The sequence below is a fragment of the Ranitomeya imitator genome, chromosome 8 (genome assembly GCF_032444005.1).
Source record: "Ranitomeya imitator isolate aRanImi1 chromosome 8, aRanImi1.pri, whole genome shotgun sequence".
In the NCBI taxonomy this organism is placed as follows: domain Eukaryota; kingdom Metazoa; phylum Chordata; class Amphibia; order Anura; family Dendrobatidae; genus Ranitomeya; species Ranitomeya imitator.
This window is the reverse complement of record NC_091289.1, coordinates 199,484,092-199,497,261: the sequence shown is the minus strand read 5'-3', so window position 1 is coordinate 199,497,261 and position 13,170 is coordinate 199,484,092. Positions and strand designations below refer to the sequence as shown.

Below are 13,170 nucleotides of genomic sequence, written 5' to 3'. Positions count from 1 at the left end.
GCATGCTGCATTTGTCAGCGTATTGCCCAAAAAATCCACCAATGAACGTCTATGGGGGCGGGAAAAATACGGATTACACACGGACCATCAGTGTGACTTGCGAGAAATACGCAGCGGTGTTCTATAGAAAAGCCGGCAATTCAGTGCAGTGTACAGTACAATTAATGTCCACACATACTATAGGTATATATATATATATATATATATATTTCAGTGAGACACATATATACATATATTTATATTTAATACAGCGCTAGATAGCAGAATAGCCGATAATTCAATTGCCGGCTTTTGCGATCTCCTTCCTAAACCCGACATGATATGAGACCTGATTACATACAGTAAACCATCTCATATCCCTTATTTTTTTACATATTCCACACTAATAATGTTAGTAGTGTGTATGTGCAAAATTTTGTTGCTCTAGCTGTTAAAATATAGTGTTAAATGACGGAAAAAACTGGCGTGGGCTCCCGCACAATTTTCTCTGTTAGAGTGGGAAATCCAGTGACTGAGGGCAGATATTAATAGCCTGGAGAGGGACCGTGGTTACTGCCCCCCCAGCGAAAAACATCTGCCCCCAGCCACCCCAGAAAAGGCACATCTGGAAGATGCGCCTATTCTGGAACTTGGCCACTCTCTTCCCATTCCCGTGTAGCGGTGGGATATGGGGTAATGAAGGGTTAATGCCACCTTGCTATTGTAAGGTGACATTAAGCCAGATTAATAATGGAGAGGCGTCAATAAGACACCTATCCATTATTAATGTGTGTTTTTTTTAACCCTTTATTAATATTGGATTAATAATGGATAGGTGTATTATTGACCAGACTTAAAGGGCCACTGTCACCCCCCCTGCAGCCGTTATAAACTAAAATAGCCACCTTGTGCAGCAGTAATGCTGCATTCTAACAAGGTGGCTCTTTTAGTTTTGTGTTCAGGTATTACTAAAATAAAGCGCTTTGAAACTTTGCAAAAATACCTCTCTTTGTCCACGGAGGCGTGTCCTCAATCCCCAGCTTGAACGGTTTTCTGCCGTCACTCACATCTTCAGGGGCCTTCGGCGCTGCCCCCTCCGCGCTGTTTTCTTTTCAAATCCGGCGCCTGCGCTGTGTAAATATTTGTGGGGCAGGCGCAGTAAGCTCTGGCGGTCTGACGTCCCAGCCAGGTTTGCAGACTGCGCCTGTGCGGCCACCCACCACGGGAATCCCTGCCCCGCACTGTGTTATGCATTATGCACAGTGCGGGTCTAGGATTCCTGGGCATGCGCACTGCGTGTGTCAGACTGTCACCCAGGTCCCCCACCTTACAGCCTCTGTCTATTCAGCTGATCGTCCCGGCGATTGCTATGAGGAAGAGGAGGCACGATCAGCTGAATAGACAGAGGCTGTAAGGTGGGGGACCTGGGTGACAGTCTGACACACGCAGTGCGCATGCCCAGGAATCCTAGACCCGCACTGTGCATAATGCATAACACAGTGCGGGGCAGGGATTCCCGTGGTGGGTGGCCGCACTGCCCGCACAGGCGCAGTCTGCAAACCTGGCTGGGACGTCAGACCGCCAGAGCTTACTGCGCCTGCCCCACAAATATTTACACAGCGCAGGCGCCGGATTTGAAAAGAAAACAGCGTGGAGGGGGCGGCGCCGAAAGCCCCTGAAGATGTGAGTGACGGCAGAGTACCGTTCAAGCTGGGGGCTGAGGACACGTCTCCGTGGACAAAGAGAGGTATTTTTGCAAAGTTTCAAAGCGCTTTATTTTAGTAATACCTGAACACAAAACTAAAAGAGCCACCTTGTTAGAATGCAGCATTACTGCTGCACAAGGCGGCTCTTAGTTTATAACGGCTGCAGGGGGGGTGACAGTGGCCCTTTAATGTCACTTTACAATAGCAAGGTGACATTAACCCTTCATTACCCCATATCCCACCGCTACACGGGAATGGGAAGAGAGTGGCCAAGTGCCAGAATAGGCGCATCTTCCAGATGTGCCTTTTCTGGGGTGGCTGGGGGCAGATGTTTTTAGCCAGGGGGGGGCCAATAACCGTGGACCCTCTCCAGGCTATTAATATCTGCCCTCAGTCACTGGCTTTACTACTCTGGTGGAGAAAATTTGCGCGGGAGTCCACACCATTTTTTTCTGTGATTTAAACCTTTATTTTAACACCTAGAGCCACAAAATTTTGCACATACACACTACTAACATTATTAGTGAGGGATATGAAATGGTTTACTGTATGTAACCATGTCTCAAAAATCTCGCCATACGGGTGACACACGGATAATTTTTGGCAAAAAAATCGCATCCTCACATTGAACACGGATCAATGTTCAGGAGCTTTTCTGCGTATCTCAGCCGTAAACAACGGACCGTATTTCCCCACTGTAAGTGTGACGCCGGCCTTACATGCAGACTTTTTATTTCAGGGGAAGATACTCTTTGTCTTCTACCAGCTTGCTTGGTGTGCTGAGACTTGTGGTACCTGAGCGTTGCATGTGCACGACGCCTTCTGGTTATAGCTACGCTGTATATAGTACATGCATTTGTCGTGATCCGATGTATGCAGCTGCCGCTGGGATAATTGGGAATCTGTGATAAGCGGCGACGGCTGCAGAGATGAGCGGCGGGAGAGATCCCCACTAATAAAGGAGCGCTCAGCGCCAGGGACTCTGGTGATTGGCAGCCGCAGAACGCGCCGGCAGCAGGTATACGGTTTTAATGCTGTGCTGTGTAGGGTGCTGATGATGTGTCGGCAGCACATATAGTGGCCACAGGTTTGTGTATGAACCTACCTAGTCCTATCGCTGGATCCACCACCGCTTTCTGTTGATTTAATTAAAACCGCAAAAAGCAGTCCAGTAAGGGACACATCACTGGAATCAGGATCTCTGCCCCCGCATCATGCTGCTTTCGGACTGCACAGCAAAAGCCAGCTGACTTTAAACTTGGGTTTGGATAACTGTAAAATAGATGAGTTGCTGTGTTCTATAATTGTATAAGATCCTGAAACCACAGCCCCCATCACACAAATACACGTCACGTGACCTGCTTCATCCAATCAGCACTCGGGGTTATACAGGTGGAAATGGCGATGGGGTACCCAGTGTGTGCAGGGCGTGTATATAGCAGCGCCATACACGGTGTATACACTCACATATATATATATCCGCTGCCTGCTCATTGCTCCCGGGCCGGGTCCTGTATATGGAGGCTTCTGCTGATGACTTTCTGGCCAGCAGTGGTCGGCAGGCGCCGGCTGTGTGCGCTCTCGCTTCCTTTCACGATGGTTGTGTTTTTTCTTCAGGGGTTCTTCCTCTTCGGGGGTCCGTGTGAGTTCACAGCGGAGACGTCTCCTCCCAGCGATGATATGACGAGCGGATCCTGCGCGCTGGGTACGGATGTCCGCTGCGTCCTGACTGCGCATTGCCGTGTCCCCGGCCATCATGCCATCCTTCCCTACCGAGCCTGGTACGACGCTTGTGCTCGCGCCTTCATCCCATTCTCATACTTTATGTAGCCGGATAGAAACTTTCTAGAACTGTGTAAAACGTGATCTTTCTTCTTCTTGTCTGGAAGACGCCTCCTCCAGCTTGTCTCTCGGCACGGCATTGCCCTATCAGTCCAATGGCTCCAACAGGAGAAAGATCCGGAAGAAAAGGAAAACCAGCGTCATCACCGCCAACGTGGCTGGAACCAAGTATGAGATCGGTAAGTGTCAGTGGTTGGTGTGACGCCACCTCTGCCGTGTGTCACCGGTGGTCCCGCACTGCAGGCATGGAGGTGGAAGAAGGAGAGACTATACAGATAATGTGACCCACATCATGTGGCTGTTGTGACCTGCTGTATGGCCTATACAGATAATGTGACCCAGTGGCTGTGGTGACCTGCTGCATGGCCTATACAGATAATGTGACCCTGTGGCTGTTGTGACCTGCTGCATGGTCTATACAGATAATGTGACCCTGTGGCTGTTGTGACCTGCTGCATGGTCTATACAGATAATGTGACACAGTGGCTGTGGTGACTTGCTGCATGGTGTATACAGATAATGTGACCCAGTGGCTGCTGTGACCTGCTGCATGGTCTATACAGATAATGTGACCCAGTGGCTGTTGTGACCTGCTGCATGGTCTATACAGATAATGTGACCCAGTGGCTGCTGTGACCTGCTGCATGGTCTATACAGATAATGTGACCCTGTGGCTGTTGTGACCTGCTGCATGGCCTATACAGATAATGTGACACAGTGGCTGTGGTGACTTGCTGCATGGTGTATACAGATAATGTGACCCAGTGGCTGCTGTGACCTGCTGCATGGTCTATACAGATAATGTGACCCAGTGGCTGCTGTGACCTGCTGCATGGTCTATACAGATAATGTGACCCAGTGGCTGTTGTGACCTGCTGCATGGTGTATACAAATAATGTGACCCAGTGGCTGCTGTGACCTGCTGCATGGTCTATACAGATAATGTGACCCAGTGGCTGTGGTGACTTGCTGCATGATCTATATCGATAATGTGACCCAGTGGCTGTTGTGACCTGCTGTATGGTGTATACAGATAATGTGACCCAGTGGCTGTGGTGACTTGCTGCATGATCTATATCGATAATGTGACCCTGTGGCTGTTGTGACCTGCTGCATGGTCTATACAGATAATGTGACCCTGTGGCTGTTGTGACCTGCTGCATGGTCTATACAGATAATGTGACCCAGTGGCTGTTGTGACCTGCTGTATGGTGTATACAGATAATGTGACCCAGTGGCTGTGGTGACTTGCTGCATGATCTATATCGATAATGTGACCCTGTGGCTGTTGTGACCTGCTGCATGGTCTATACAGATAATGTGACCCAGTGGCTGTTGTGACCTGCTGCATGGTCTATACAGATAATGTGACCCAGTGGCTGTTGTGACCTGCTGCATGGTCTATACAGATAATGTGACCCAGTGGCTGTTGTGACCTGCTGCATGGTCTATACAGATAATGTGACCCAGTGGCTGTTGTGACCTGCTGCATGGTCTATACAGATAATGTGACCCAGTGGCTGTTGTGACCTGCTGCATGGTCTATACAGATAATGTGACCCAGTGGCTGTTGTGACCTGCTGCATGGTCTATACAGATAATGTGACCCACATCATGCGTCTGTTGTGACCTGCTGGGGGTTGTAGTCTATTATACTGTACTGGATAAGCTTTGCCTATGCAGGAAATGTGACCCACATAATGTGGCTGTTGTGACCTGCTGGGGGTTGTAGTCCCATAATTCACTGTACTGTAAAGAGCCGCTAATCCTCCGTGGCCTAGGACTAACGAGCCTCGTTGTCTCCCAGTCCGCGCAGTGATTGAGGAGATGCCCTTTGTGAAGAGCCGGGATGATGACGAGACGGCGAACCTCATCTGGAGCGACTGTGCCGTACAACACGAGCGAATCGCTGAGCTCAGGAACTACCAGGTGCGGGGCCCTTATCTGTACATTATGTATTGGCCTGGACACATTAGTGGCGCCTTCTAGAGGAGAACGTCGTCATACGGCGCCGCTGTGCAGGATCCGCGCATTTGGCCTAAGTGGGAGAAAATAAAAAACAAAAAAGTTCAGTAAAGTTTTAGAGAAATTTAAAAAATAAAATAGTTGTATTTTAAAGGGAATGTGCCCATCTATGGGGGCCGCAGGTTGTAGGGAGCTGAATAACCAGGCACCTTGTGATCTGCGATCTGATGTCTGACTCCAGAGAAATCTGTGGTTTCCTTATCTGTAAATGAGCTACTATGGGCTATGGGCGGGGCAGAGATCTCCCCGAGAATCTGCCCTAGAGCTAATTGTAAAAGACAGGGCGTTACCAGGGTGAGACATATAGATCAGGAGAGCAGACTGTCAGCCATTACATGTCTCACACTGGTAAATAATCTCTGGTGGTGGAGTCTCGGGGAGATCTATGCTCCACCCATAGCCCTGAACAGCTCATACGTTCTTGGGGTCCTGGCAGCTGCAGGTACCAGGCGGCATTATTAGGAGGCTGCATTCTCGGGGGTCCTGGCAGCTGCAGGCATCGGGTAGCATTATTGGGGGGCTGTGTTCTCGGCGGTACCGGCAGCTGCAGACATTGGGTAGCATTATTAGGGGGCTGTGTTCTCGGCGGTCCAAGCAGCTGCAGGCATCGCGTAGCATTATTAGGGGGCTGTGTTCTCGGCGGTCCAAGCAGCTGCAGGCATCGCGTAGCATTATTAGGGGGGCTGTGTTCTCGGCGGTCCAAGCAGCTGCAGGCATCGCGTAGCATTATTAGGGGGGCTGTGTTCTCGGCGGTACCGGCAGTTGCTGGCATGATTAGGGGGCTGCCTTCTTGGGGTCCCGGCAGCTGCAGGCATCGGGTGGCATCATTAGGGGGGCTCTGTTCTCGGGGTCCCGGCAGCTGCTGGCATCGGGTGGCATCATTAAGGGGCTGTGTTCTCGGCGGTACCGACATCTGCTGGCATCATTAGGGGGCTGCCTTCTTGGGGTCCCGGCAGCTGCAGGGATCGGGTGGCCTCATTAGGGGGGCTCTGTTCTCGGGGTCCCGGCAGCTGCTGGCATCGCGTAGCATTATTAGGGGGGCTGTGTTCTCGGCGGTACCGGCAGTTGCTGGCATCATTAGGGGGCTGCCTTCTTGGGGTCCCGGCAGCTGCAGGCATCGGGTGGCCTCATTAGGGGGGCTCTGTTCTCGGGGTCCCGGCAGCTGCTGGCATCGGGTGGCATCATTAGGGGGGCTGCCTTCTCGGGGTCCCGGCAGCTGCTGGCATCGGGTGGCATCATTAGGGGGGCTCTGTTCTCGGGGTCCCGGCAGCTGCAGGCATCGGGTGGCATTATTAGAGGGGCTGCCTTCTCGGGGTCCCGGCAGCTGCAGCACCTGGCGTCATCCATCATGACCTGCGTCTCTTACATATTTCTGCCTTTGTGCATTTTGCAGAGAATCAACCATTTCCCCGGGATGGGAGAGATCTGCCGGAAGGACTGCCTTGCAAGAAACATGACCAAGTGAGTGGTCCTGCTGTAGTGGGGTCTAATGTACGAGGAAAACCCGGAGACCTCCGCGACCTCGTCTCATAGATGATCCCGATGTCTTGAATATGAAAAAGGAAGTTTCCAAGTTTTTTACAAGAAGTGTTCTACCGATTTGTGCCTGCAGCTCCTGTGCAGATCTATGCTTCTCCATGGTAACAGACTACAAACAAACTCTGCAGTCTGATCTCTTCCATCTGTCCTGTCCTTGTGTCTGTGACTGCAGGGGAGCAGAGTGCAGTGTTATCATGGAGATCCATAGCTCTGCATGGGAGCTGCAGACTCAGGACGGCAGGACATAATGACACTGAAGGCTTTGTCACAATCTCTCCCGGCCTCACTGACTGACTTTTTCCTTCTCTTGATCAGTGGACCGTCTGGCTAAGATGGCGGTGAAGATACAGTTGCAGTTTTTACTATGTTTTTTATTAACTCCTCACTTCCTGGCTGTTCGGCCCTGCACTATATTGCTGGACTTCCTTCATGCTTTCGCTTTAAGACCGGCAGCTGCTATTGTATTGGGGCCGACCACGCAGACAGACTTGTGCTCAAAAGTTTACATACCCCAGCAGAATTTTTGCTTTTTTGTCCTTTTTTTAGAGAATATGAATGATAACACCAAAGCTTTTTCTCCACTCATGGTCAGTGGTTGGGTGAAGCCATTTATTGTCAGACTACTGTGTTTCCGCTTTTAAAATCATAATGACAACCCAAAACATCCAAATAACCCTGATCAATAGTTCACGTACCCCATTTCTTAATAGCGTGTATTGCCCCCTCTAACATCAATGACAGCTTGAAGTCTTTTGTGGTCGTTGTGGATGAGGTTCTTTATTTCCTCAGATGGTAAAGCTGCCCACTCTTCTTGGAGAAAAGCCTCCAGTTCCTGTAAATTCCTGGGCTGTCTAGCATGAACTGTGCGCTTTAGATGTCCCCAGAGTGGCTCAATGATATTGAGGTCAGGAGACTGAGATGGCCACTCCAGAACCTTCACTTGGTTCTGCTGTAGCCAATGGCAGGTCGACTTGGCCTTGTATTTTGGATCGTTGTCGTATTGGAACGTCCAAGTACGTCCCGTGTGCAGCTTCCAGGCTGATGATTGCAGATTTGCCTCCAGTATTTGCTGATAACGTGCTGCACTCATCTTTCCTTCAACTTTGACCAAGTTTCATAGTAACATAGTAACATAGTTAGTAAGGCCGAAAAAAGACATTTGTCCATCCAGTTCAGCCTATATTCCATCATAATAAATCCCCAGATCTACGTCCTTCTACAGAACCTAATAATTGTATGATACAATATTGTTCTGCTCCAGGAAGACATCCAGGCCTCTCTTGAACCCCTCGACTGAGTTCGCCATCACCACCTCCTCAGGCAAGCAATTCCAGATTCTCACTGCCCTAACAGTAAAGAATCCTCTTCTATGTTGGTGGAAAAACCTTCTCTCCTCCAGACGCAAAGAATGCCCCCTTGTGCCCGTCACCTTCCTTGGTATAAACAGATCCTCAGCGAGATATTTGTATTGTCCCCTTATATACTTATACATGGTTATTAGATCGCCCCTCAGTCGTCTTTTTTCTAGACTAAATAATCCTAATTTCGCTAATCTATCTGGGTATTGTAGTTCTCCCATCCCCTTTATTAATTTTGTTGCCCTCCTTTGTACTCTCTCTAGTTCCATTATATCCTTCCTGAGCACCGGTGCCCAAAACTGGACACAGTACTCCATGTGCGGTCTAACTAGGGATTTGTACAGAGGCAGTATAATGCTCTCATCATGTGTATCCAGACCTCTTTTAATGCACCCCATGATCCTGTTTGCCTTGGCAGCTGCTGCCTGGCACTGGCTGCTCCAGGTAAGTTTATCATTAACTAGGATCCCCAAGTCCTTCTCCCTGTCAGATTTACCCAGTGGTTTCCCGTTCAGTGTGTAATGGTGATATTGATTCCTTCTTCCCATGTGTATAACCTTACATTTATCATTGTTAAACCTCATCTGCCACCTTTCAGCCCAAGTTTCCAACTTATCCAGATCCATCTGTAGCAGAATACTATCTTCTCTTGTATTAACTGCTTTACATAGTTTTGTATCATCTGCAAATATCGATATTTTACTGTGTAAACCTTCTACCAGATCATTAATGAATATGTTGAAGAGAACAGGTCCCAATACTGACCCCTGCGGTACCCCACTGGTCACAGCGACCCAGTTAGAGACTATACCATTTATAACCACCCTCTGCTTTCTATCACTAAGCCAGTTACTAACCCATTTACACACATTTTCCCCCAGACCAAGCATTCTCATTTTGTGTACCAACCTCTTGTGCGGCACGGTATCAAACGCTTTGGAAAAATCGAGATATACCACGTCCAATGACTCACCGTGGTCCAGCCTATAGCTTACCTCTTCATAAAAACTGATTAGATTGGTTTGACAGGAGCGATTTCTCATAAACCCATGCTGATATGGAGTTAAACAGTTATTCTCATTGAGATAATCCAGAATAACATCCCTCAGAAACCCTTCAAATATTTTACCAACAATAGAGGTTAGACTTACTGGCCTATAATTTCCAGGTTCACTTTTAGAGCCCTTTTTGAATATTGGCACCACATTTGCTATGCGCCAGTCCTGCGGAACAGACCCTGTCGCTATAGAGTCCCTAAAAATAAGAAATAATGGTTTATCTATTACATTACTTAGTTCTCTTAGTACTCGTGGGTGTATGCCATCCGGACCCGGAGATTTATCTATTTTAATCTTATTTAGCCGGTTTCGCACCTCTTCTTGGGTTAGATTGGTGACCCTTAATATAGGGTTTTCATTGTTTCTTGGGATTTCACCTAGCATTTCATTTTCCACCGTGAATACCGTGGAGAAGAAGGTGTTTAATATGTTAGCTTTTTCCTCGTCATCTACAACCATTCTTTCCTCACTATTTTTTAAGGGGCCTACATTTTCAGTTTTTATTCTTTTACTATTGATATAGTTGAAGAACAGTTTGGGATTAGTTTTACTCTCCTTAGCAATGTGCTTCTCTGTTTCCTTTTTGGCAGCTTTAATTAGTTTTTTAGATAAAGTATTTTTCTCCCTATAGTTTTTTAGAGCTTCAATGGTGCCATCCTGCTTTAGTAGTGCAAATGCTTTCTTTTTACTGTTAATTGCCTGTCTTACTTCTTTGTTTAGCCACATTGGGTTTTTCCTATTTCTAGTCCTTTTATTCCCACAAGGTATAAACCGCTTACACTGCCTATTTAGGATGTTCTTAAACATTTCCCATTTATTATCTGTATTCTCATTTCTGAGGATATTGTCCCAGTCTACCAGATTAAGGGCATCTCTAAGCTGGTCAAACTTTGCCTTCCTAAAGTTCAATGTTTTTGTGACTCCCTGACAAGTCCCCCTAGTGAAAGACAGGTGAAACTGTACAATATTGTGGTCGCTATTTCCTAAATGCCCAACCACCTGCAGATTTGTTATTCTGTCAGGTCTATTAGATAGTATTAGGTCTAAAAGTGCTGCTCCTCTGGTTGGATTCTGCACCAATTGTGAAAGATAATTTTTCTTGGTTATTAGCAGAAACCTGTTGCCTTTATGGGTTTCACAGGTTTCTGTTTCCCAGTTAATATCCGGGTAGTTAAAGTCCCCCATAACCAGGACCTCATTATGGGTTGCAGCTTCATCTATCTGCTTTAGAAGTAGACTTTCCATGCTTTCTGTTATATTTGGGGGTTTGTAACAGACCCCAATGAGAATTTTGTTACCATTTTTCCCTCCATGAATTTCAACCCATATGGATTCGACATCCTCATTCCCTTCGCTAATATCCTCCCTTAAAGTGGACTTTAGACAAGACTTTACATAGAGACAAACCCCTCCTCCTCTCCGATTTTTACGATCCTTTCTAAACAGACTGTAACCCTGTAAGTTAACTGCCCAGTCATAGCTTTCATCTAACCATGTCTCGGTTATTCCCACTATGTCAAAGTTACCTGTAGATATTTCTGCTTCTAGTTCTTCCTGTGCCTTTGTAGCACATCCCCAAAACATCAGCGATCCATCTCCATGCTTTACAGTAGGAATGGTGTTCCTTTCATCATAGACCTTGTTGACCTCTCTTCAAATGTAACGTTTATGGTTGTGGCCAAACAGTTCAATTTTGGTCTCATCACTCCAAATTACCGTGTTGCAGAAGTTTTGAGGCTTGTCTCTGTGCTGTTTTGCGTATTGTAGGCGAGATACTTTGTGGCATTTGCATAGTAATGGTTTTCTTCTGGCGACTCGACCATGCAGCCCATTTTTCTTCATGTGCCTCCTTATTGTGCATCTTGAAGCAGCCACACCGCTAGTTTTCAGAGAGTCCAGTATTTCAGCTGATGTTATTTGTCGATTTTTCTTTGCATCCCCAACAAATTTCCTGGCAGCTGTGGATGACATTTTTGTTTTTCTACCTGACCGTGGTTTTGTTTTTACAGAGCCCCTGATTTTCAATTTGTTAATCACAGTGTGAACGCTGCTGACTGGCTTTATCAATTCCTTGGATATCTTTTTGTATCCCTTTCCTGTTTTATACAGTTCAACTACATTTTCCCGTAGATCCGTTGACAATTCTTTTGCTTTCCCCATGACTCATAATCCAGAAATGTCAGTGGCTGGATGAAAGATGCAAGAGTCTGTCTGGATCTCAGAAACTCACTCTGCTTTTATACACACAAGGCCAAGAAAGCAAAAATTCTGCCGGGGTATCTAAACTTTTGAGCACAACTGTATCTCACAGAGATCTCACACTGATGTTACGCAGCTGTCACACAGATGTCATATAGCTGTCATGCAGATGTCACGCAGATGTGATCTTTTTTGTGTGGAGCAGATTTATAGGGGTACAGTTTATTATCGGGGTCCCCGGCTCCCACGTGGTCTGGTAATGTGACTTTCCCTTGGTATTTTGCAGGATGATGAAGTGTCAGTCTCATGATTACGGCTTCATTCCCCGCACTTGGATCTTCCCTGCAGAATACACTCAGTACCAAAACTACGTGAAAGAGTTAAAGAAGAAACGGAAGCAGAAAACTTTCATCATCAAACCGGCCAATGGCGCCATGGGACACGGGTAATGATACCGGGGACCCCGCTGTTCATGACTGACGCGGTGCAGGGACGCTCGCTCCCCGCAGTTGCAGCTGTTTTGTTGGTTGTAGGTTATTGCTGCAGTGCAGGCGGCGACCTGTTAAAGTTATAACACCCCGAAATATAATGCTGCAGAGCGTGAGAAAGTCATCATTACTGCAGGTGTCATCAGTGTGTGATCATTGGGGTCAACCCCCTGTGTCCCCCATGTCAGTGGAAATGGGGACCACAGAGCTTCCTTGGAAGTAACCAATACAGCATGGCTCTCGTCCATTCTGCTTTGTCTGGAACCGCAGCGCAGCGTCCCCCCATACTGTGCCGCCAGTCGCTTTATTATTTGTGGGGTCTCGGATTGTATCTGTTCATGATCTGTCCTACTGAGAGCACAAAGGTTATATCTGGAAAAACCCTTTAAGGATCTAGCTGCTGTAAATCTGTTGGTAAAAAAGGGTTACTAGAAAACCCTGCATTAGCGTGATGCTCCGCCCCTGCATTAGCGTGATGCTCCGTCCCTTCACTAGCGTGATGCTCCGCCCCTTCACTAGTGTGATGCTCTGCCCCTGCACGAGTGTCAGCCAGCTCCACCCCTGCACTAGTCGCATACCCTCCCCTCAGGCCCTACACTAGTATCATGCTCATACCCTCAAACTCTGCACTGGTGTCACACTCCTCCCCTCAGACCTTGAATTAGGGTCACGATGCTCCTGTCAGATCCTGCATTAGGGTCACGCTCCTCCCCTCAGACCCTGCCCTGGTGTCATGCTCCTCCCCAAAGGCCCTGACCTGGTGTCACGCTCCTCCCCTCAGACCCTGCACTGGTGTCACGCTCCTCCCCTCAGATCCTGCATTAGGGTCACACCTCCTCCCCTCAGACCCTGCACTGGTGTCACGCTCCTCCCCTCAGATCCTGCATTAGGGTCACGCTCCTCCCCTCAGACCCTGCCCTGGTGTCACGCTCCTCCCCTCAGACCCTGCCCTGGTGTCACGCTCCTCCCCTCAGAC

At 48.0% G+C, this 13,170-nt stretch overlaps 1 protein-coding gene across 3 annotated transcripts in view; it reads left to right on the top strand.

Annotated features, from left to right (window-relative positions):
- The window catches only part of TTLL7 (tubulin tyrosine ligase like 7), a 248,544-nt gene that overhangs the window by 78,414 nt on the left and 156,960 nt on the right, over window positions 1-13,170 (top strand). For 2 of the 3 annotated variants that reach the window (XM_069735802.1, XM_069735803.1), the window contains exons 2-6: window positions 3,303-3,466; window positions 3,575-3,706; window positions 5,335-5,456; window positions 6,946-7,013; window positions 11,993-12,151. In XM_069735802.1, coding sequence (XP_069591903.1) covers window positions 3,442-3,466; window positions 3,575-3,706; window positions 5,335-5,456; window positions 6,946-7,013; window positions 11,993-12,151 — 506 coding nt within the window. In that variant the 5' untranslated portion in view covers window positions 3,303-3,441. Of the gene's footprint in view, window positions 1-3,302; window positions 3,467-3,574; window positions 3,707-5,334; window positions 5,457-6,945; window positions 7,014-11,992; window positions 12,152-13,170 lie in introns of those variants that run through there. The other variant, XM_069735800.1, reaches the window with a different exon arrangement.